The following is a 21,663-nucleotide window of genomic DNA, read 5'->3' as shown; positions in this document are numbered from 1 at the left end:
GTTCGAGAGGGTGCTCGGAGGTTGCGCTGACCTTGCTGCTGGGTCCTGGATATCCACTACCTAGCCCATGGAATGACCTGCAACTGTTAAAGCATTTGTATTAAAAAAAAAAAATCTTTAAAAAGATGTTTTTATAACAAAAATTAGAGAGTATTAAACATATACCCAAATAGTATTTGCCTTTGGATATGTTTCTAAAGGTAATTATCAGAACTAAATAAATCTCATTTTTGATAGATTAATCTTAAATATTTGGAAGTTATATGACTTGGCATTTTTAAATTGATTTTATTTTAATGATATAATTGTATCTGTGTATACCTAAGTATATACATGCACCATGTGTATGCATGAGCCTGTGAGTGTCAGAAGGGTCGATGGGCTCCTCTAGAGCTAGAGTTTTAAATGGATCTATGTTGCTGTGTGGGTGCTGGTAACCAGACCCAAGTCTTCTGCAGGGGCAGTAATGCAATTTCCTGTTTGGGTGACAACTGTGGTAAAAAAATGTTGCTCTAAAGAAATGAAAGAACTGTTTATGGTCTGGATGTGGGGTTAACTGTATGCCTTATCCCCTCAGCTGATGACCAGCTATCTGTCCACATTGATGAAGGTGGCTGGGCCTGCCTGGTATGCTCAGAGAAGCTCCTCATTTGGAAGATTGCTTTGTCGCCTGTCACTAAGGTAGTGGCCCTTCAGATGCCCAGTTGGGAAAAGGGGTCCCAGCTGGTTCTTTATTTGCATCTTTATTCTTTAAAGTTCACAAAGAAACCCAGTCAGTCTGTGAAAGCATTAAGAATTCAGGGTATGGACTAGTTGGATGGCTCAGCGGTGAAGTTTAGAGGTTCTGAGTTCAATTCCCAGCAACTGCATGATGGCTTACCATCTATAAGGGGACCCGATGCCCTCTTCTGCTCTTCTGGCATGTGGATGTACATGTAGCAGAGCATTCATACACACACACACACACACACACGCACACACACACACACACACAGGGGCGGGGGGGATAAAGAAAACCACCAGATTTTTAAATAAATATAAAAAATTCAGGATAATGAAATATTGAATGTACATTCAGTGTATTAGTTGGAAAAAACTTCTCTTTTAATACAAATTAATAAAATTAATTTTTATTAATAGTGGTTTTTTTTTTCCTTCTCCAATGACCCACTGCAGTCAAAATAAATGAACATGAGTTTGAGATGCTTCTGTCTTTGAGCTCTGGATCATGTGTTGTAGAAAATTTTAATCCCAATCCAGGGTTTCTACCCCGCCTTTAACCATTTAGTTCCTGAATAAAAGACACACAACCTTTATATTTACAATGAACCTTAATCAGCATTAGAGCTGGGCAGATATCTACCCTCTGTGGTATTAAAAATCTATTTTCCTATCGATAATGCCAAGTTATAACTTAGTATGTTTCATGTGGCCTGCTCTTAACTCCAGTTGGTCAGCCCTTAGGGCCACGTTTTCATGAACTCACCCAACCCATTGCGGCTTCTCCTCTAGTGTATTCTTTTACTTTGTGTTCTCTTGAGGCTACAAGCTGCCTTAACTTGCTCACCATCATCTTCCTTTTAGTTGAGGTTTTTCTGAAGTACCAGCTCAAATCTATACATCATACTGTGTACCTGTGTGCTTTCTACATTTTAGTGAAAGTTCACCAGGGGTTAGGAACCTGCACCATGTTTGAGAGAGTACTTTTAACCTTGGAAACCCCATGTGAGAGAAAGACAGACAGAGAGTGTATGGGCACATGTGTGTACATGTGTGTGCATATTCTCACATACTGAGAATGTAAGTTCCTGTCCTGTAAGTTACTCTAACAATCCACCTCTTTCCTGGGGTAGCCACCTTCTTTGCCTCTACATACCCTGGCAAGGGGTTACAGAGATGGCTCAGTTTAGCTTACTTGGTGTTCTTGCAGAAGTCCCCAGTTCAGTTCTCAGTAGCTACATGGTGTCTCACAAATAGTTATAACTAATTCCCAAGGGATCCGATGCCCTCTTCTGGCTCCATAGGCACCAACACCAGACATACCTGTAGTGCACATACATGCATGTAGGCAAAATACTTATGCATATACAATTAATAATGTTTTAAAATTAAACAAAGCAGCCCACTGTGGTAGTGCATGCCTTTAGTTCCAGACTCGTGAGGCAGAGACAGGTCAGGTGGGTTTTATGGGTTCAAGGTCAGCTTAGTCTACACAGGGAATTTCAAGACAACCAGGGAAAAAAAGAGTAAAGGAGGAAAGGGAAGGGAGTAGAGGGGGAGGAGGGAGGAGGGAGGGGGGAAGAGGGAGGAGGGAGAGAGAGAAGAAGGGAAGGAGGAGCTGATCCCAGCACATCAGCACGGTATTCTCTCACTCTAAGCTTTTATTGTCTCTTCCTACTTAAAACTGGAAAATGATTAGCAGGTGGGGAGAAGAGGGGCCGTGCCTTTGGTAACATCAACTTTAAATATGAGTAGCTTAAGAACTGAGCATACTCTTTTGTAAGTTGGAGTCATAGTGGGAAATGACATCCTCTTAGCCTCCTCTAAAGACCGTCTCCCAGCTATTGTCACTACCTGTGGGTCATTGTCCCGTGGGAGTGTGGGCTCCTTCCTGTCTGAACCCTGGTGTCTGCAGACTTGCTGCCCTCCCCAGCTACTTAGAAAGGATGTGCGGTTAGAAATAGAAAGGGGGTTCCACAGGTACTGAGTTAGGAGAAGGGGCTAAGTGTGCAGCTGCAAGCCTAAGAAATAGTTTCAAGGAAACTTGGTGTAATAAGTTTCTCTCTGGCCATAATAATTTTACATACCAAATAAATTATCACCTCAGCTAGCAGAGTTTTGCAGGAAACCTGGCCACTCCCCCTAGCCTAGTGGTTCTCAACCTGTGGGTCATGACACCTAAAGGCTATCATATAGATATTTACATTGGGATTTATAACAACAGCAAAATTGCAGTTATGAAGTAGTAATGAAATGTTATGGTTTCTGCATAATTTAGGGGTCACTGCAACATGAGGAACTGCATTAAAGGGTCACAGCGTTAGGAAGGTTGGGAGCCACTTGTAATGAGTAGAGCCCTTGGCCTGGCATAATGAGTACAGACTAGTTCATGTAGAAGTCCATTTTAGCATCCGTGTGTCCCTGACCTTTGTTGATCAAAAAGAGCTGGGGAAAAAGGATATTGTGGAAGAGTGTTTCAGGATGGACTCATGAAGTATGCAGAAGAATTAGAGGAGCCAGAATAAACAAACTGGGTTGAATGTAATGGTTTTTCTATTTGGGTTTACCTCACAGTTGTCTGTCTGCAAAGAACTCCAGCTGCCCCCTAGCGATTTCCATTGGAGTGCTGACCTAGTGGCACTGTCTTATGCTGCAACCTCAGGTGAAGTACATTCTGTTCAGGTAGGTGACTTAGGGATGATTGAAGGAGCTGTCAAGGTGGCTCAGTGGTTAAGAGCCTGTATGGCTCATGCAGAGGAGATGAGTTCAGTGCCCAGCACCCACTTTGGGTGACTCATGATTACATACAACTCCACTTCTAGGGTATCCAACACTCTTTTCTGACCTCTGCAGACACCTGCAGGCAGGTGGTGAACATACAGACAAACAAGCATACGTGCATACACATATTCTTTAAAAAGCTAATGGAGAACCTGTGTGGAGATACACTCTTTTCATCCCCCACACTGGGGAGACAGATGGGTGGAGCTCTATGAGGACAAAGTTAACCTGGTCTTGTCAAATTTCAAGCGAGCTAGAGTTAGACAAGGCAAGACCTTGTCTCAAACAAACAATACTTATTGTAAAATAAGAATATGAGCCGGTTGTGGCACAAACCGGTAGGATTTGTTGAAGGAGGCAGAGGCAGGAGGATCACGAGTTCAAGGCCGGCCTGGGCTACACATTAGCTGAGCAGTGGTGGCTCATGCCTTTAATCCCAGCATTTGGGAGGCAGTGGCAGGTGGATTTCTGAGTTCGAGGCCAGCCAGGGCTACACAGAGAAACCCTGTCTCAAAAAACCAAAAAAAAAAAGAAGAAGAATATGAAGCAGGGCTGGAGAGATGGCTCAGTGGTTAAGAGCACTGACTGCTCTTCTAGAGGTCCTGAGTTCAATTCCCATCAACCACATGGTGGCTCACATCTACCTGTAATGGGATCTGATGCCCTCTTCTGGTGTGTCTGAGGACAGCTACAGTGCAGTAATATACATAAAATAACAAATAATTCTTTTTTTTTTTTTTAGAAAAAATTATTTAAAAAAAAGAAGAATATGAAACAACAAAGTACAGACTGAAGAAATACTCATAAATCCAATTTAAAAACAGAGATGACCCAGAGGTTAAGAGGGAATTAGATTCCTTCTGACTTCCATAGGCACCAGGCATGTACATAATGCATATTTATATATGAGGCAAAACATTCATATACATAAAATACATAAATCAAAAAAAAAGAAGAAAGACAAAAAAATCAAGGCAAAGTTTTCAGTAGACACAACTCTACCATAAGCATGTGAGGAGCTGTTTGCCACCGTCAGCAATTGGAACAGTGCACACAGAACACCAGTGGGGCATTGTGGTACAGTTGTAGAATGGCTGATGAGCTTGATATTGCAGACTCTAGCGCATGCTCTTACTCTAGGTTCCCAGGGTCGTTTCCTCCCCCACCAACCTAACCCCCCTCTTGAAGGCAGGGTTTCTCTGTGTAGCTCTGGGTGTCCTGGAACTCACTCTGTAGACCAGGCTGGCCTCGAACTCACAGAGACCACCTGCCTCTGTTCCCCAGTGCTGGGATCTGTAACCTAGCTTTAGCTGAGTCTCCTGCATCTCACAGCTCCATATCTCCACTTAACCCCTCCCACCCTCAGATCACATGTGTTTATTACCAACCTCATCACTCTCTATACAGCTTTTTTCCTCCCTTTTTAGTTTCCTGGACTCTGTACACTGGTTGCCACATAAATAAAAATATGTAAGAAAAGCTAAGATTTGCATGTGAGAGCAAACAAAGTGGTTTTTTTTCCCAAGCCTGATTATATCAGTTAATAGAATATTTTCCAGCTCTGTCCATCTACCTACAAATCTTAAATTTTTGATTGAGAAATGGAAAGTTAACACAAAGGTCACTTGTGTTACAGCAGTTTTATTTGCATCTCTGGAGCTGGATATGACCTGTGGTCATTAATAGACAGTTCAGTCACAGGTGCATGCAGTAACTCAGAGAAACCTCAGAGAGAGCTGAGGTGGAGAAGCACAGTTGTACTTCAGTCTGTTGGTTTTGCTCTCTGACATTCTCAAAGTGCCAGAAGTGCAGAGATGGAAACTGGTTCCTGGATAAAATGGGGTAGGGTGGCCGTCAAGGTCTCATCAGGAGTGGGATGACAGAACTGCTGTGTGTCCTTACAATGGGTGCTAACACCATCTGCACACGGTGAGATTCACGTCTGTGAACAGAGAAAACAAAGACAATTTTACTGTTGCTTATTCTTTAAAGAATTTTGATGGTCTTGGTTGTACAGAGCTGTAATCCCAGTACTTGAGATACAGAGGCAAGAAGATCTCTGAGAGTTCAGGGCTGGCTAGAGCTACACAGTGAGACCTTCTCTAAAATAAATAAGTAAATATATAAAATACTAAAATTAAACATTAAATTCTTGTTTCCATTAGTGTCTTAGGCTCCTGCTTGTAAGGCCTTCTTGCATTGTTGCTGATAACTGTGGTTTTGTTTCAAGGCTGTTTCTGTCATGGTTGCTACCAAAGAGGGGTCCATCCGCTACTGGCCCAGCCTTGCCAGGGAAGACACCTACTCAGACACCTGTGTAGATTTGGGAGGAGAGAAGATGTGTAGGTTCCTGACAGCAGTGCAGGTGTGTATGAGGAGTGCAGTGCTGTGTGACAGCAGCAGTGTGGACGAGTAGGGAGGTCTGAAGCTGGGAATGTGGGTTCTGAACAGCTATAGGTACCTAGGAGGCATCAGAGACAGGCAAGGAAGAGAAGAAGGTGAGAGCCATGGTGTGAACTAGAGTAAGGGCGGCTACTCATTGGACAGTTGCAAAAGCTCTATTAGAAAGGCTTATACAGGGCTGGAGAGATGGCTCAGCGGTTAAGAGCACAGACTGCTCTCCCAAAGGTCCTGAGTTCAAATCCCAGCAACCACATGGTGGCTCACAACCACCCACAATGGGATCTGACGCCCTCTTCTGGTGCATCTGAAGTCAGCTACAGCGTACTTATAAAATAATAAATAAATCTTTAAAAAAAAAAAGAAAGAAAGAAAGGCTTATACAAGCTGGGCCTGGTGCTGCATAACTTTAATCCTAGCACTCAGGAGGCAGAGGTAGGCAGATCTCTGTGGCTACATATAGAAACCCCATCTTCACTTCCGTCCCAAAAAAAAAGAGGTGGGGGGAGGGAAACTAATTCTCTTAGATACTAGGAGAATACTTGCTATGTACTCTACAGTTATGGAAGCAATTTAAGGCTGGCTTAACAGGTACAGGGAGGGCCCTTGATTCCATCCCTAGAACCACTTAAACCAGATGTTATGGCCCATACCTATGATCCCAGTATTTAGGAGGATGGGGAGTTCTGGGTCATCCTTGGCTACATAGTGAATTTAAGGTTAGCTTGGAATGCATGAGGCTGCTCAAAAAAAGAAGAAAAAGAAATCTGACATTTGTTGAACATACTAGTGGTAAACCCTTCATTCAAAACTCAGATTTAAAAAGGTGAAATTTATTTCTTCTGTAAGAGTATTTTTGTGTATTAATTAGTGAAAGGATTTTTTATTTATTCACAGGGAGGAAGTTTTATCCTGTCCTCCATGGGGAGCCAGTTGATTCGATTGATTCCTGAAAGCTCAGGAAAGATTTACCAGCATGTCCTGCCCCAGGGCCAAGGCATGCTCTCAGGGATTGGCCGGAGGGTTTCTTCCCTTTTCGGGATTCTGTCCCCTACTAGTGACCTCATGGTAAGTTTATAAAGAACTCCTTTATACTAAGTTGAAAGTTTTCCTTGACAGTGGTGTTGCCTTCATATGAATGTAAGCTGTTGTGTTTCTGTTCTTTGACTTTTATTTGTATAAGTGTTTGCCTGTGTATGTATTTCTGGGTGCCACATGGTTGCCTGGTACCTGCAAGAAGCCAGAAGAGAGCATCAGATCTTTGGAACTGGAGTTACAGATAGTTGTGAGCTGCCATGAGGGTGCTGGGAATCAACTTGGGTCCTCTTGAAGACTCAACATGTCTCTCCAGCCCAATTGTGAAAATGTTAAGGTTGAATTTGGCTTGTGTGTCTTTTCCACTCCTCTAGTCTGTGTGGGTATCTCCTACTTTCCCTACTGCTAGACTGGGAGGAAGGAGGATGTAGGCCTAGGTCTGCCAGCTTCTCTGGTTTGTTCTCTTGTGAAGCAGAGCCCTTTCTGCATTGAGCTGGGAGGTGGAGGTAGTGAGCTGCTGAGAAGTCTCTGGTCACTCAGCACGTTCCTGACCTCAGGCCACCTTGTCACTTGTTCTCTTGAGTCATGTGTAAACATAGACTGAACATTTTCTGCTAATGAAGCTGTCCCTTTTCTCAGATGAACTGGGTTTCCAAGCACCAGGATAGTCTCTCTGCTTCTCTCTCTGCACATTGGTGGTTCCCCAGATGTTTGTGGGTGCCTCTCCTGCCACTGTTCTGTCAGTGCTCTGATTATAGGCAGGGACAGCCTCACTGTTGCCTTGTCTTGCCCTATATTAGGAGAAATGGAGACAATGGGGATTTAAACTAAAAACCATTGTGTACGTAACTTAAAACCATGTACATAGCTTAACATCTATTTTGTACCAAAGAATCTACTCATATAAACAATGACCATGTCTGATAAGTGTCCATCTCCCTGCCTGATTCCTTTCAAGTTCTTGTCTCAAAAGCCATAACCAATGTCTCCAGGACTTACTAAGTTTATAGACTTCACACTCAAGACTCTGTTGTAGTTTCTTTAAAGAGTTCTTACATATTTTTCCAATTTAGTAAGACACTGGTTCTCTGAGGACTGTAACTATCCCATCTCTCAACTCTGCTTTCCAATTCTGCTCTTCCCAGGCCTCTTCTTTGGAAAGTTGGTCTTGCTTTCACAGCTTACTTCTTCCTACAGAGCCCGGGACAATAATTACAGGCAGAAAGCTATAAAGCACGTGAAATTGAAGTCATTCTCAGCATGTCCCCCTTCTTTCTGCACAGCTGGCCAGTGTTCTGTGGGACAGAGGAAGATCAAGTTTCTACACCCTGACGAGTTCAAGCATCAGCAAATGGGAACTGGATGATTCTTCAGAGAAGCAGGTTCACAGTTGGGATGTGCACAGAACCCTGAAGGAGAGCATCACTGATGCTATTTGGGTGAGGATCAGTAGTGCTCACTTCTGTTTACACATCACTCATGGTGTGTGTCTGCTCGCTCCTTCTCTGTCTTTTGTTTACTTGAGACAGTGACTCACTCTACGTAGCCCAAGCTAGTTGTGGGCTCTCTAACCCTACTGCCTGAGCTTCCCAAGTGCTGGGACTGTCTGAGCTTCACCACAGCCAGCCTGTCTACCTCATTTATTTGAACACATTTCCATGTAATAAGTAGATAGCCATTAAATAAGTATGAGTAGGTGTTCAATTCCTACCTGTAATAGACCTCAGCGGCTAACTTGTTGATTTACGAGGTGGCAAGATATAAGACAGTCTGTGTCGCTCAGGTTGACCTCAAATTCATTATGTAGTCGATCCTTCTGCCTCTGCCACCTGTTCCCTAGGAATATAAGCATGTGCCACCATGCCCAGCTGACCTAATGTTCTTTTAAGGACACGGTTTCACTCTACAGCCCTGCCTCTCCTGGAACTCACTCTGTAGACTAAGCTGTCTTCAGTCTCCCAGAAATCTGCCTGTCTCTGCCTCCTAGGTATTGGGATTAAAGGTGTGCACCTGGCTAATTTTTAAATGTTCATTGCTTGTGGGCACAACACTTTGCCAGGTGCTGGGCCTACAGTGCTGGAAGAAAAAGCACAGTAGCTCCTGGGAGCTTACACTTTGGTATTTCCATTTAGGGGTCTGAAAGTAACTATGAAGCTATTAAAGAAGGGGTCAACATTCAGTATTTGGACTTGAAACAAAACTGGTAAGTACCTAACTTGTTCTACAAGAGTTGGATAACAAGTTGATATCTTTGTCTGCTGTGCTGGTGTTCTTAAGGTTACTAAGCCTCTGAGAGGTGTTTCTTAGGTAGTGATGTTGGCTCGTGTGGGAAATTGAAACATTCCTCAGCTATAAACAGTATATTCCTGCTCCTGTTAGACTCGCATCTTCATGTTTTGCACAGCTGACCCAGCTCTGTCTTTATTCCATCTTAGAGTGATGCCAACACCCCCTCCTTTCTGTTGCCACGGGAGTCCTGAACAGTGGTCTCTCTGCTCTATGGAGACTTTGGGTTCTCGTTACCATCACTGAAGGAGCTCTTGCGTTCTCAGTCAGTGACTAAGCTGATGTAATGAGGCTGTATCCTCCATTGTGAGCTAGACTCAGCATGGTTATGCTTGGACTGAGTTTCCTCTTAGAAGTTCTCAGGAAGGGCTTGGCAGATCAGTTTGTGGTCTCAGCACTCAGGCAGTCTGAGGCAGGAGGATTATGGTTCCTGGCTAGCCTAAGCCATATACAAAACTCTGTCGAAAATAAACCAAGTTGAAGACTTTTTTTGTTTTTTTGAGACAGAGTTTCTCTGTGTGGCCCTGGCTGTCCTGGAACTTAACTTTGTAAACCAGGCTGGCCTCGAACTCAGAAATCCGCTTGCCTCTGCTTCCCAAGTGCTGGGATTAAAGGCATGTGCCACCATGGCTGGCTGACTTTTTGTTTTCTTTGCTTACTTTGTAGACCAGGCTCGCCTCAAATTCAGAGCTGCCTGCCTCTGCCTCCAGAGTGTTGGAATTAAAGGCATGTGACACCACCATACTTGGACAATTGGAGACTTTTCATGTGTTTCAGAGTTGCGTTTACTGTGTTCTGGTTTTGGTGTGGCACAGCCGTTGTCCTTGTTTCTCAGAAGGATGTTGCAGTTGCCACAGTGAGGTGTGGTTATCTCCCTGGCACTATTGAGTCTGTTAGCTTATTTCTCAGCAGGATCTGAAAACCCTGTAAAAGCTACCTAAGAGGTAAAAATGATAGTATTTTCTTAATTTCTACAAGCATTATTAAACCATATTGTTTTCATTTATCTTTATCTGGCTTTTGGAAATTTAGGGTACTGTGGGCTTGGCATAGCTTTTCTGATTGAGAATGAGGATAAAAGCTTGCTTTGGAGTTACTGCCCTAAGACTCCACTCCTCTGTGCTATGCTGTGAGACTCTTGTTCTTTGTCTCAGTAACTGTCCTCTCCGGTCCGTGAGCGCTCTCCCCATGGAAGTGCATGGGAGTGCTGCTTCTGTGTGAGAACGTTCTGTTTCTCCTTATCACTGACTCTTTCTGACCGCTCGCTGTTCTTCCACACAGCTACTGGCTGAGCTTGCATGCTCAGGGAGCAGGCTTAGGAGTTTTTATTGGGTTATTATTGATAAAGTTGTGCTCTCTTCAGTTTAGATGTAAGGAAGTTAGCTTTGTTTTGTGACAGCTTTGTAGCACACGTTAGCCTTGGGCTTGGGGTTCTCCTGACTCCATCCCTAGAGCACTGGAACCCTAGGCATATGCTCTCACTCCTGGCTGGGATTTTCCCATCTTAAGTTTATTAATGTACAGATTTTTTTTTAAATTAATTCAAAAATTTCTATTTCATATGCGTTGATGTTTTGCCTGCATGTATGTCTATGTGAGTGTATCAGATTTTCTGGAACCAGAACCACAAACAGCCCTGAGCTGCCATGTAGATACTAGGAATTGAACCCAGGTCTTCTGGAAGAGAAGGCAGTGCTCTCAGCCACTAAGCCATCTCTCCAGCTCCAGTGTGTAGATTTTTATATAACCTGTTTGTCAACGTTTTACTATGCTCTCACTGCAGAATTGTGATTGGCTACCTACCATTTTCACTGCCTTAAATCACTTCTTGGATTTTGGGGGATTTTGTGTGGGGGAGATTGTTTTGTTTTGAGACATGGGCTCACTGTGTAACTAGCCTGGAACTCACAGAGACCTGCCGGTCTTTACTTCCCAAGTGGGGTTTTTGTAAAGGGTTTTGTTTTGTTTGTTTTGTTTAAGATTTATAGCCTCTGTCTATCTCTGTCTCTGTCTCCCATTCTCTGTGTGTATGCTCACACACATACACCTGTAGACCCAGGAAACATCATATCCTTTGAAGCTGGAGTTTCATGCTCATGAGCCTCCTGTCGGTGCTAGGAACTGATCTCAGGCCTCTGAAGAGTAACAAGTGCTCTTAGTAACAAGTTGAGCAGTCTCTCTAGCACTATGGGTTTTTGTTTTGTTTTTTCTAATTAGATGTGAGTTAGAAAGTTGTCAGGGAATCTTAGCCCTAGAAGCACTTCTTAAGGACCCTGTTAGATGAGCACCAAGGTATAAGCTCAGCATCCCTGGGTGAACAGGCATAGGTGCTGCTTCATGGCGTTAGATCCCCTTGACCTGAGAAATGGACTGTGCTAATCCTCACACTAAAATCTTAAGTCAGGTTGATTGCCCTGTAATTCACACATCGTGATATTGAGTCGTCTTGGTGTGTAGTTCTAAGGTTTTGAGTTATTTGCTTGCTTGTTTGTTTGAGACAGGCCCAGATTGGCCTTGAACTCCAGGTCCTTCTGTCTCTGTGCCCCCAGTTACAGGTGTGTGCTACCATCCATGCTTGATTTTAATTCTGTGAGTCTTGCTAAGTGCATACGGTTTAGTCATCTTAACCATAGTTCTGACACAAAACAGGATGTGTTGCTTGTGCTAGAGCAGCATCTACATACATAAGGCAGAATTTGAACCTCGTTGTTGGTGGCAGTGGGGAGAAAGAGATTACCTTCCCTCCCTTTGTGCCTCTGACAGTTAGATCCGTTCTTCAAAGTTCTGTCTTTTTCAGAATGCTGTGTAAATGGACTCATGCTGTGTAATACAGCTTTGACATGGTGGATTTAAAATTGATTCAGAAATTTCTTCGTTTCCAATGCTAAATAGTATTCAAGAGAAAATATATGTAGAGATCTCAGGATTTATATGTAGCTATATCATTGCTCAACAGTGGAAGACATTGGGTTGTTTTCAGGTTGGCCAATGTAAACATTTGCACTAAGGGAATTGTGAGAATGGCCTTTTCCTTCCCTTGAGTATTCAGATATCTAGGTTCAGGGCTCTAGTTTATGTGGTGAGTGTGTATAATTTTGTAAAAATCTGGCATTACTGTTTACAAAGAAGCCTGCAGGGTATGATGGCATATGCCTTTGGACCTCTGAATTTCTGGACAGCCAGGGCTATATATAGGGAAATCCTGTCTCAAAACAAACAACAGCAACAACACAGAAGCCTCCTCTCTCTTCCTACCCCCCTTTTCTAGTGATGGGCTCCTGATTTTGGCAGCAGCGTGGCACCTGGGAGACAACCCCTGTCTTGTCTATTACTCTGTGATCACAGTGGAAGACAACGGTAACCAGATGTCAGATGCAGTCACTGTAGAAGTGACTCAATATAATCCACCTTTCCAGGTAAGTCAGATTACAAGGAGGCCACAACACACCAGAGTCCTGTATAACCATTGGTATCTTTAAGGTTCATTTGCAAGACTTGAAAATAGTTGTAGATATTATTGCTTTTCGTTTTTCCATCTCACTCTCTGGCCCAGTGTGAAGTAAAGAAAGATGATACTGAAGGTAGCCCACAGCCGGACCTCTGATGCTTGTGCTGTAGCTTGTTGAGTGGGAAGGAAGTTTAATGGGGAGCTGCATAGTGAAATACTTGGATTCATATTTTGGGCTCTGTGTGTTGATTTGTATTTGAGATGTGTCGTCTAGTCCAACTATGTAGTCAAGATATTTCTGTCTCTTGTCTCCCAAGTTGTTACTATAGGTATGTGCCATTGTGTCTTCCTGGGATTCAGTTTTGAGATCTTTATATTATAAACAAATTCCATGTGCCTCGGGGATGACTGTGTTTTGTGTACTCTACAAAATAAATCACCAGAAGATAGTATCACTAATGTTGAGTATATAAACAGAAGTTAAACACATTCTCTAATAACTAACGTTTACCAGAGGAAGCCGTGTCACTTAACCTGATGTAGCATCTAATTCTATTCTATTTTTATTTATTTAAGACAGAGTGTCACTGTCAAGCTCTGGCTCATCCTGGAATTCAGAGTGCTGCCTGCCTCTGCCCCCCATGTGCTGATGTTAAAGGCGTGTGACCATGCCTGGCCGTGGCTTGTTTGTTTTTGGGGTATCTGCATATGAGTGCAGTGCTTGCGGGGGACAGAGGCATTTGTATGTGCCTCTGGAGCTGGTCACAGTTGATTGTGAGCCATCTCACAGCGATATGGGGACCGAACATGGCTCCTCTCACAGAGCGACAAGCACCAACCACAGAGCCCTTTCTCCAGCTACTGAATCTTTATTCTTAATATACTTGCTTATCTGAATCCCATAAGAGAAGCTCTTGTTCTTTGATTTCTAACAGGAGTAAACCTTCCCCTGTGTTCAGTTCAGTATAACTGGAAATCATAGCTCAAGGTCATTGTACTTTTTCACAAAGTGCCCAGGAGTATAAAGAAAACAATGTGAGAATGAATATGTCCTACAGTCCCACTTTAAGGAAGTGCTCTTAATATTATTTGAGTGGACTAGAGAGATGCTCAGTGATGAGGAGCATTTGCTGCTCTTGCAGAGGACCCAAGTTTGGTTCCCAGCACCCATGTTGGGTGGCTTACAGACACCTGTTGGGGATCCAAAGTATCTAGCCCCTGTAGGTACCTGCATCTGTGTGCACATATCCACCAGGCACACACACATACACATTAAAAATAATTTTTACAAAATTTTAACTGCTTCTTTAATAATGGTGACTGTATTCCTAGTTTTGTGTCTAGTGAGTTTGTACTTATATTTCTTCCTCTTATTTCATATCTGAGCAGATACTCGATGGTCTTGTATGAGAGCTTGTTTTGGGGCCTTAGGCTTGAACATGTTTGGTGGTAAAAAAAAGAACTAGCTTGGTGTAGTGGCACACACTTATTAGGAAGTACATGCCTTACTAGAGACAGCATGTCCCAGTAAGTTTGAGGTCAGCCAAGGCTACAGAGCAAGACTGTTTTTTAAAAAAGGGGGGGCCAGAACCACAAGTGGTTTTTTTTCTGCATCTGCCAGTATAAAAATAAATAACAACTTAGAGCTTTTAATTTCTTATTTGTTGCAAACTTTCAGTTATAATCTTTTTGGTTCGTTGGTTGGCTTTTCAAGACAGGGTTTCTCTGTATAGCCCTGACTGACCTGGAACTCACTCTGTAAACCAGAATGACCTCAAATTCAGAGATCCTTTTGTCTCTGCCTCCCAAGTGCCCAGATTAAAGGTGTTTAAACCTGCCACCACACTTGGCTTATTTTAACTTCATAGAAGAGTTTTAAATTTTTGTAAATTGCAGCTCAACAAATAATTTGGGGGGGGGGGGGATTGAGACAGGGTTTCTCTGTATAGCTCTGGCTGTCCTGGAACTCACTCTATAGACCAGGCTGGCCTCAAACTCAGAAATCCACCTGCCTCTGCCTCCCAAGTGCTGGGATTAAAGGTGTGCGCCACCACCGCCCAAATAATTTTTTTTTAAGATTTATTTATTTTATGTGTATGAGTACACTGTAGTTGTACAGATGGCCGTGAGTCATCATGTGTGTGGCTGCTGGGGATTGAACTCAGGACCTCTGCTGGCCCCGCCTACTTGCTCTGGCCCCTGCTTGCTTGTAATTCACTGAGCTGTCTTCAGATGCACCAGAAGAGGGCGTCAGATCTCTTTCCTGGTAGTTGTGAGTCACCATGTGGTTGCTGGGATCTGAACTCAGGATCTTTGGAAGAGCAGTCAGTGTACTTACCCACTGAACCATCTCGCCAGCCCTCAACAAATAATTTTAATAAGATAAGTATCTTAGTCCATTTGCCCTTGTAGCAAAATACCTAAGGCTGGATAATTTATAAGCTCTGGGAAGTCCTGCAGGTTAGAGGTCCAAAGGAAAGATTCCAGCAGCTGTGGTTTCCATCCTCATAGACAGCACGTACTTTTTGGTGCACTTGCCTAAACTAAGGTAAGCAGGCTGGCCCAGCAGAGCCCTCCTCATGCTATCATGTTAGCAGCTCAGCATCTGAACTCCAAGAGGAGCACAAACGTCTAGGCAATAGCGGTGATTATAAACCTTCCCTGTCCTATTTGTGAATCGTCTTGTGTAGTATATTGACTTTCACAAGGATAATCAGTGAATGAGAATTTTAACAGTTCTGTGGAATGGTGTCATATAAACATGGTTGCGAAAATCACACAGATATTTTTGTCTTAATCCTTACTAACTATAATCCTAAATTTACTTTACAGTCTGAAGACCTGATTACATGTCGATTGATGGTGCCAAACTTTTCGAGCCAGATGACCTATCTTTACATGGAGAATGCTGTCTTTGTGTGCTCCACAGGAACTGGGAAGTTTTCTCTTCCTCAGGAGAAGATTGTCTTTGATACACAAGGTACTTTAGATGACAAGATGGTTCCGTCTTCATTGAATTATATTTCACCTTTGTCAAAATTGTCAATCCTATACATATGGTACATTCTGGACTCTCTTGGTCTACTTTTATATCCGTCTATTCATTCACCAATATTATACAAGTTTCAGTAAGTAATTCTTTTTAAATAAAGATTTATTTATTTATTTTATGTATGTGAGTACACTGTAGCTGTCTAAAGACACATCAGAAGAGGGCATCGTATTCCATTACAGATGGTTGTGAGCCACCATGTGGTTGCTGGGAATTGAACTCAGGACCTCTGGAAGAGCAGTCAGTGCTCTTTTTCAAGACAGGGTTTCTTCGTGTAGCCCTGTGCTGTCCTGGAACTCACTCTGTAGACCAGGCTGGCCTTGAACTCAGAAATTCGCCTGCCTCTGCCTCCCAAGTGCTGGATTTAAAGGCGAGCACCATCACTGCCCGGCCCTGTCAGTGCTCTTAACTGAGCCATCCCTCCAATAAATAATTCTTAAATTCAAGCACTTTGGCCAACTTATTAGCCATTCTTGGTAGTTTCTCCTCTTTCATTGTACATTTTGCTTCTGGTTTGCTACCTGCCAGTTAGGAACATTAATATTGTTTGCAGCAGCTGAGTTCACAGCCATCCTGAATACATAAGCTGGGTAGAATTCCCCAACTGTTATCTTTACAAGCAAAATTAGTTTAAAACATTTTTCTTTTCCTCAAAAGAGACCAAGGAGGTAAGAACTAACACTGAGAGAAGTGGGTGCTCATCTTGGTTTGTGAGAGACGCTTGCTCTGAGTTAAACTCATCATAATAATTTGTCCAGCCCTGGCAGGTAGAATCCCGGGAGCAGGCCTACAGTGCAAGACAGAGAAGTAGATACTGATGGGCAGTGGTACAGCCTCCCAAGACTGCTGCAGAGGACAAAGTCTAGGCACGGCCACAGATAGAGCTGTGTGGTGGTCCCATATTGTAGGCTGTTCCTAAGGCACAGAGCAGCCTGCCAACTGCCTGGATTGGCCCAACAGAGACAGACCATTAGGCAGGAAGCAAGAGGGCACCACAGGGCAGAGATGCTGCCATTCAGAGTTTGCAGAATAAAGAATTTGGAAGAATTGCGGAGGGGCTTTGCACACTGCTCCCCTGGAGGGACAAGTTTTGGTTTGACTGGTTGGTTGTTTTGTTTTTTCAAGATTTTTCTTTTTTAAAGATTTATTTATTATTATATGTAAGTACACTGTTGCTGTCTTCAGACACACCAGAGGAGGGCGTCAGATTTCATTATGGGTGGTTGTCAGCCACCATGTGGTTGCTGGGATTTGAACTCGGGACCTTTGGAAGAGCAGTCAGTGCTCTTACCCGCTAAGCCATCTCACCAGCCCGTTTTTCAAGATTTTTTATCTGTGCAGGAACAGGGGTATTAGTGGAAGCCAGAAGAGGGTGTAGTCCCTGGAGCTGGAGTTTCAGGAGTTTACACCTCTCAGTGAGGTCACTAAGAACTGAACTCATCTTCTGCAGAAGCAGCTAGTGCTTTAACTGAGTCTCCACTCCTGCCCAGCTTTTCTTGTTTTTAAAGTGGAAAGGCAGTCTGCTTCATAGAGTAGGAACAAGGTCTTTATTTAAGTGTCATAAACAAGAAAGGTCACAGGCCACCAGGGTAGTTGGAGTGGTAGATCTGTGGAGTTAACCTACAATGTTGGTATACTTTGTTCTCAGGAGATGGCATTTTAGGCGCTGGCTCCTGTGGTGGTGTTCCTATCCTTTTCTCTAGGAACAGTGGTCTGGTGTCTGTCACTCCAAGGGAGAATGTATCCCTGTTAGCAGAAGACCTGGAGGAGTCTTTGACCTCTTCAGTTGGTGGCCGGGGCAGTGAGGTAAGGGTCCAAAGATCGATTAGCATTTTCTTTATCAACACATTCACACCAAAATGATGGGCCGTGTAAAAGGTGTGTGAAATCAGTTCCTGGTTCTCTTGTCTCCCATCTCCAGGTCTCCCTTCCCAGAGCAGCTGCTTGTAGGTCGCAGCCATTCCTTCTGCTCTTTCCTCTGTATCTTTGAGTAAGGACTTGGGACAACTCGTGCTTCTTCCTCCCCTTTCCTTTCCTAGGAATGGGGTGCAGGGCGATTGCTGGTGTGGTTCCTGGGCTCAGTGGAGCATCCATGGCATTGCACACATTGTGCAGCCGTGAGATTCTGGAGCATCGGCAGCATGAATGTCTCACACACTGTCCAGCAGCTCCTGAGGGTGCTGGTCTGGGAATTTTCCTGTGGTCACCTCAGGAAGGTGGCCAGGCTTAGCCTACTGTCTTGTTCACTGTCCAGACCCTAAGGACCTGTCCCCACTTATGCCAGGCAGACCTGTATGCCACCTTACATGGGTTCTGGGGGATCAAACTCAGGTAGCCAAACTCGCACAGCAAGTAAGTGTCTGTATTCACTGAGCCCTCTCAGTGACACCAGAAGATGAATTCTGGAAGTCTTAATGAGATTAAAGATAAATAAGAAATCAACTTTGTTAACTTGGAACCTGAGATAACTTTTTCTATAAATTTGGAGTTTTTAAACAATAAAAAATATTTTAGTCACAAAAGGCTAAAAATAATGTTTACAGATTTTTTTTTTCATTTAAGGATTTAAATGAAAAAATTTAAACAAGAAACATTATTTTGACACTAATATAATTGTGTTTCTTTCAACAAACTCAAAAGCTGCTACTAGAAGCAAATAAACAAATTAATTGATTAATCTAAAACCTGCCCACTCTTGTTTACTAAGTCAATAATCACAGGAGCTAGTAGAAACTTTTAGTAATGTCATAGCAACTCATAATTGTGTAATTTATAGTATGAGAGAATCTGAAATTTAATAAAAGAAAATATTGCTTTATCTTACAAAACAAAAAAGACCAGGCAGTGGTGGTGCATGCTTTTAATCCCAGCACTTGGGAGGCAGAGGCACGTGGATTTCTGAGTTCAAGGCCAGCCTGGTCTACAAAGTGAGTTCCAGGAGAGCCAGGGCTACACAGAGAAACCCTGTCTCGAAAAAACCAACGAACAAACAAACAAGTTTGCAAAAAATATTTTCATATTTGCCTAAAATATGTCTCCTCTTCCACTGAAATACATGACAAATTCACATATTTGATTTCGTTCATCATAAGACACTGGCTTGTCTAATGTTTATAAGTCTTTGTATGTAGATTTTTTTTTTGAGGCAGTCTTACTGTGTATGTAGCTCAGACTCGTATTGAACTGTCTTCTTGCCTCGTTCTCCTCAAGGTTGGAATAACAGACATTCGCTCCTATGTCTAAATTTTGTGTAGACCATTTTCATAGTTAAAAGTTGAAGTGAATGAAGCTAGTCATGGTGGTACAAGTCTTTAATCCCAGCATTTGGGAGGCAAAGGCAAGTGGAACTCTGTGAGTTAGAGCCTAGCCTGGTGTATGTAGAGAGCTCCAGGTCAACCAAGACTGCATAGTGAGACCGTCTCAAGAAAAGAGGGAGGGGGGATGCCGGAGAAATGGCTAAGCAAGTAGAGCATTTGCTGCTCTTGTAGAGGACCTGGGTTTGATCCTACCACCCATATAGTGGCTCAGAACCATTTGTAACTTTATTTATAAGAGATCTTGTTCTCTCTTCTGGCCTCTGAGGGCATCAGGTATAGCACATGTGTATGCATAAGCATGCAGTCAAACACTCATATACATAAAATAAAAATAAACATTTTAAACAACAAAAAATATTGGAGTGATTTGATGGAATGTGGTGTATTTTAACTCCTGTTGGTGACCATGTGGCTGTATAGTAGTGCTGCTCCATACTCCTTTTACACTGCTCCATTTCTTAGTTCTCCTTAGGCCTGCTCAGCCATGTCTTTCCCCATGTGCTAATGCCCATTGGGACAAGCATAGGGATAGTTGGAAGAGCTCTGGCCAATGGTGAAAAAGCCCTGTTACCTGCCTTTCCTGCAGGGCTTTGGTTGGTCATTGGCAATCAGCTCTGGCTGTGTAATCTGTCGCAGGATCACCCTTCAAGTACGAACGATCCTGTGCCTTCACCTCTTAAGCCATAGCTTTCTTCTTTGCAGAGTATGGTTTTCGAGGCCACCACAAAAAACGAAACTGTAGCCCATGAAGACAAGACAAAACTGCTTAAAGCTGCATTTCTACAGTACTGCAGGTAGAGCACTTTTTTTTTTTTAAGTTCTCTCTGTCTCTGTCTGTGTGTGTGTGTGTTCATAGAATCCAGGAAACGGCATCAGATCTCTTGGAGCTGGAGTTACAGGCAATTGTGAGGCACCTGATAAGGGTGACAGGAAGCAAATCCAGGTCCTCTGCAGGAGCCAGTGGCACTCCTAACCACCCCAGCACACATCCACACACACCCCTCAGTTGTTTGTACGGGTCTTGCTATGTAACTCAGGCTGGTCCTCCTATCTTGTCCCTCTAGTGCTAGATTTGTAGCCATGACCACTATGCTCAGCTGGCATAGCACATTTTAAATCACAGTGTATTGTAAATGAATTATACTTAATATAAATATTAGCAGCTAATTTAGTCCCCAATAACTATACAGAGAAACCAAGATTTAAAACTGCACCTCAATAGCTGATCAGTTAAATAATCTACCTTAACTTCCTATGCTGCACTGGCTACCTCTTAGCCCTATTCCATTGTACTTGTATATTGTTGTTGCTCTTGCACCTTGGGCTCAAGTGTGTTTCTGTGATCTTTCTCCACACACCCTTCCTCGTGGCTCCAAACCTTCCATTCTCCTCGAGGATCTGAATCTCCTCCTTTCTCTGGTTGACTGACATCCCACCTTGTTCTCTATTCTGCTCAGCCATTGGGTGATCAATATCTATTGATAAGGTAGAGAATAAATGGTAAGAATTGCTTATACAGATTTGAGACAGGAGATTCTTGGTATAAGCATTACAATGCCCTGTCTAGATTGAAACAAGATATGAGGGCAGAAAAATCAGTATTTGACTAATATAAGGATAAACTTCATACAATATACAAAAACATAAGCTACAGCTTCCTGCTTGTGTGGGTCACAGTTTATTGATGCTTGCTGTGCACTGGTAGGTACTGAGAGCTAGTGGTGAGTGTGCCATTTTGAGGAAGTCTTTCTGGGTGGATTATCTGAATCTGACAGCTGAAAGAGGCCCCACATAGGTTGGGAGCATCGGATCTTAACACAGCCTTCATAGGAAACAATGGCCATTAAAATTGGCAGTCTTGATGACAGTGGACAAGGTCTCCCTTATAAAGTATCAAAGCAAATGAATTGCAGATTGAATTATATGGGTGCTATGGAAGTATCTCTTTTAGCTGAGGTTTAGTTACCACAGAACCTAGTGGTTCTTCAGGCTTGCTCAGATTCTGCCGTTTGGCTGTTGGAGATGAGATCAGGTGGCAGTTGGGCAAGTCCCAGCTGTGTTCTCATTGTGCCCAGATTCTGCTGTGGCCGTTTCTGGCCTGGACTTCTCACATTTCTAGGGCCTTGGCTGGCAGCTCTTTACTTCCTGTAGAGTGTGACCACTGCCTTGACATTTGAGACAGGTAACCAGTTGGGGGCATCTGTTGAGCAGCACCTCTGGCCTCTCCCACTAGAAGCCTGTACCACACTGGTCCTTCGCCCTGTTTGTTATAACCACATTATCTACAAACATTGTCAAATAGTCCTGAGAGTCAAACATAACAGAGAAAACTTTCAAATGTCTATTTTTTTAGCTTCATATTATTTGGTTTTCATTTTTCTTTATTCAAAAAATATAAACACAATGTATTTTGTTGATGAGAGTTTGGGGAAGCATCTGTAATTATTGGCTAAGTTTTGTACAAGTAGATCTCCATAGCCTGTAGGAAGCCTGCGGCTCCATCCCCCGTTGTCAGCAGCTGGAGATCATTTCAGCCCTTCACATCCTGACCACGTGTCTTTAGCAGATGAGTCACCTATGCAAACAGCCCCTGGAACTTGACCACCCCACTCTCTCACTGGCTG

At 43.2% G+C, this 21,663-nt stretch overlaps 1 protein-coding gene and 1 long non-coding RNA gene across 3 annotated transcripts in view; one reads left to right on the top strand and one right to left on the bottom strand.

Annotated features, from left to right (window-relative positions):
* Nup133 (nucleoporin 133) overlaps nucleotides 1-21,663 on the top strand; it is a 54,449-nt gene that overhangs the window by 5,724 nt on the left and 27,062 nt on the right. The window contains exons 3-12 of the mRNA XM_031341761.1: nucleotides 578-681; nucleotides 3,295-3,402; nucleotides 5,732-5,866; nucleotides 6,799-6,969; nucleotides 8,220-8,375; nucleotides 9,069-9,139; nucleotides 12,491-12,638; nucleotides 15,503-15,650; nucleotides 17,371-17,528; nucleotides 19,742-19,833. Coding sequence (XP_031197621.1) covers nucleotides 578-681; nucleotides 3,295-3,402; nucleotides 5,732-5,866; nucleotides 6,799-6,969; nucleotides 8,220-8,375; nucleotides 9,069-9,139; nucleotides 12,491-12,638; nucleotides 15,503-15,650; nucleotides 17,371-17,528; nucleotides 19,742-19,833 — 1,291 coding nt within the window. The remainder of the gene's footprint in view (nucleotides 1-577; nucleotides 682-3,294; nucleotides 3,403-5,731; nucleotides 5,867-6,798; nucleotides 6,970-8,219; nucleotides 8,376-9,068; nucleotides 9,140-12,490; nucleotides 12,639-15,502; nucleotides 15,651-17,370; nucleotides 17,529-19,741; nucleotides 19,834-21,663) is intronic.
* LOC116070382 lies at nucleotides 5,123-21,121 on the bottom strand. 2 transcript variants are annotated; one of them, XR_004110372.1, is made up of 3 exons: nucleotides 21,014-21,121; nucleotides 20,358-20,514; nucleotides 5,123-5,443 (listed from the first exon to the last, which is right to left on the bottom strand). It is a non-coding gene; the product is annotated as an uncharacterized LOC116070382 (long non-coding RNA). The 2 variants fall into 2 exon arrangements; XR_004110371.1 differs by having other exon boundaries at nucleotides 21,006-21,115.

This window comes from Mastomys coucha, unplaced genomic scaffold (genome assembly GCF_008632895.1).
Source record: "Mastomys coucha isolate ucsf_1 unplaced genomic scaffold, UCSF_Mcou_1 pScaffold22, whole genome shotgun sequence".
In the NCBI taxonomy this organism is placed as follows: domain Eukaryota; kingdom Metazoa; phylum Chordata; class Mammalia; order Rodentia; family Muridae; genus Mastomys; species Mastomys coucha.
Note: the sequence above shows the minus strand (reverse complement) of the source record. Positions and strands in the feature narration are given on the sequence as shown.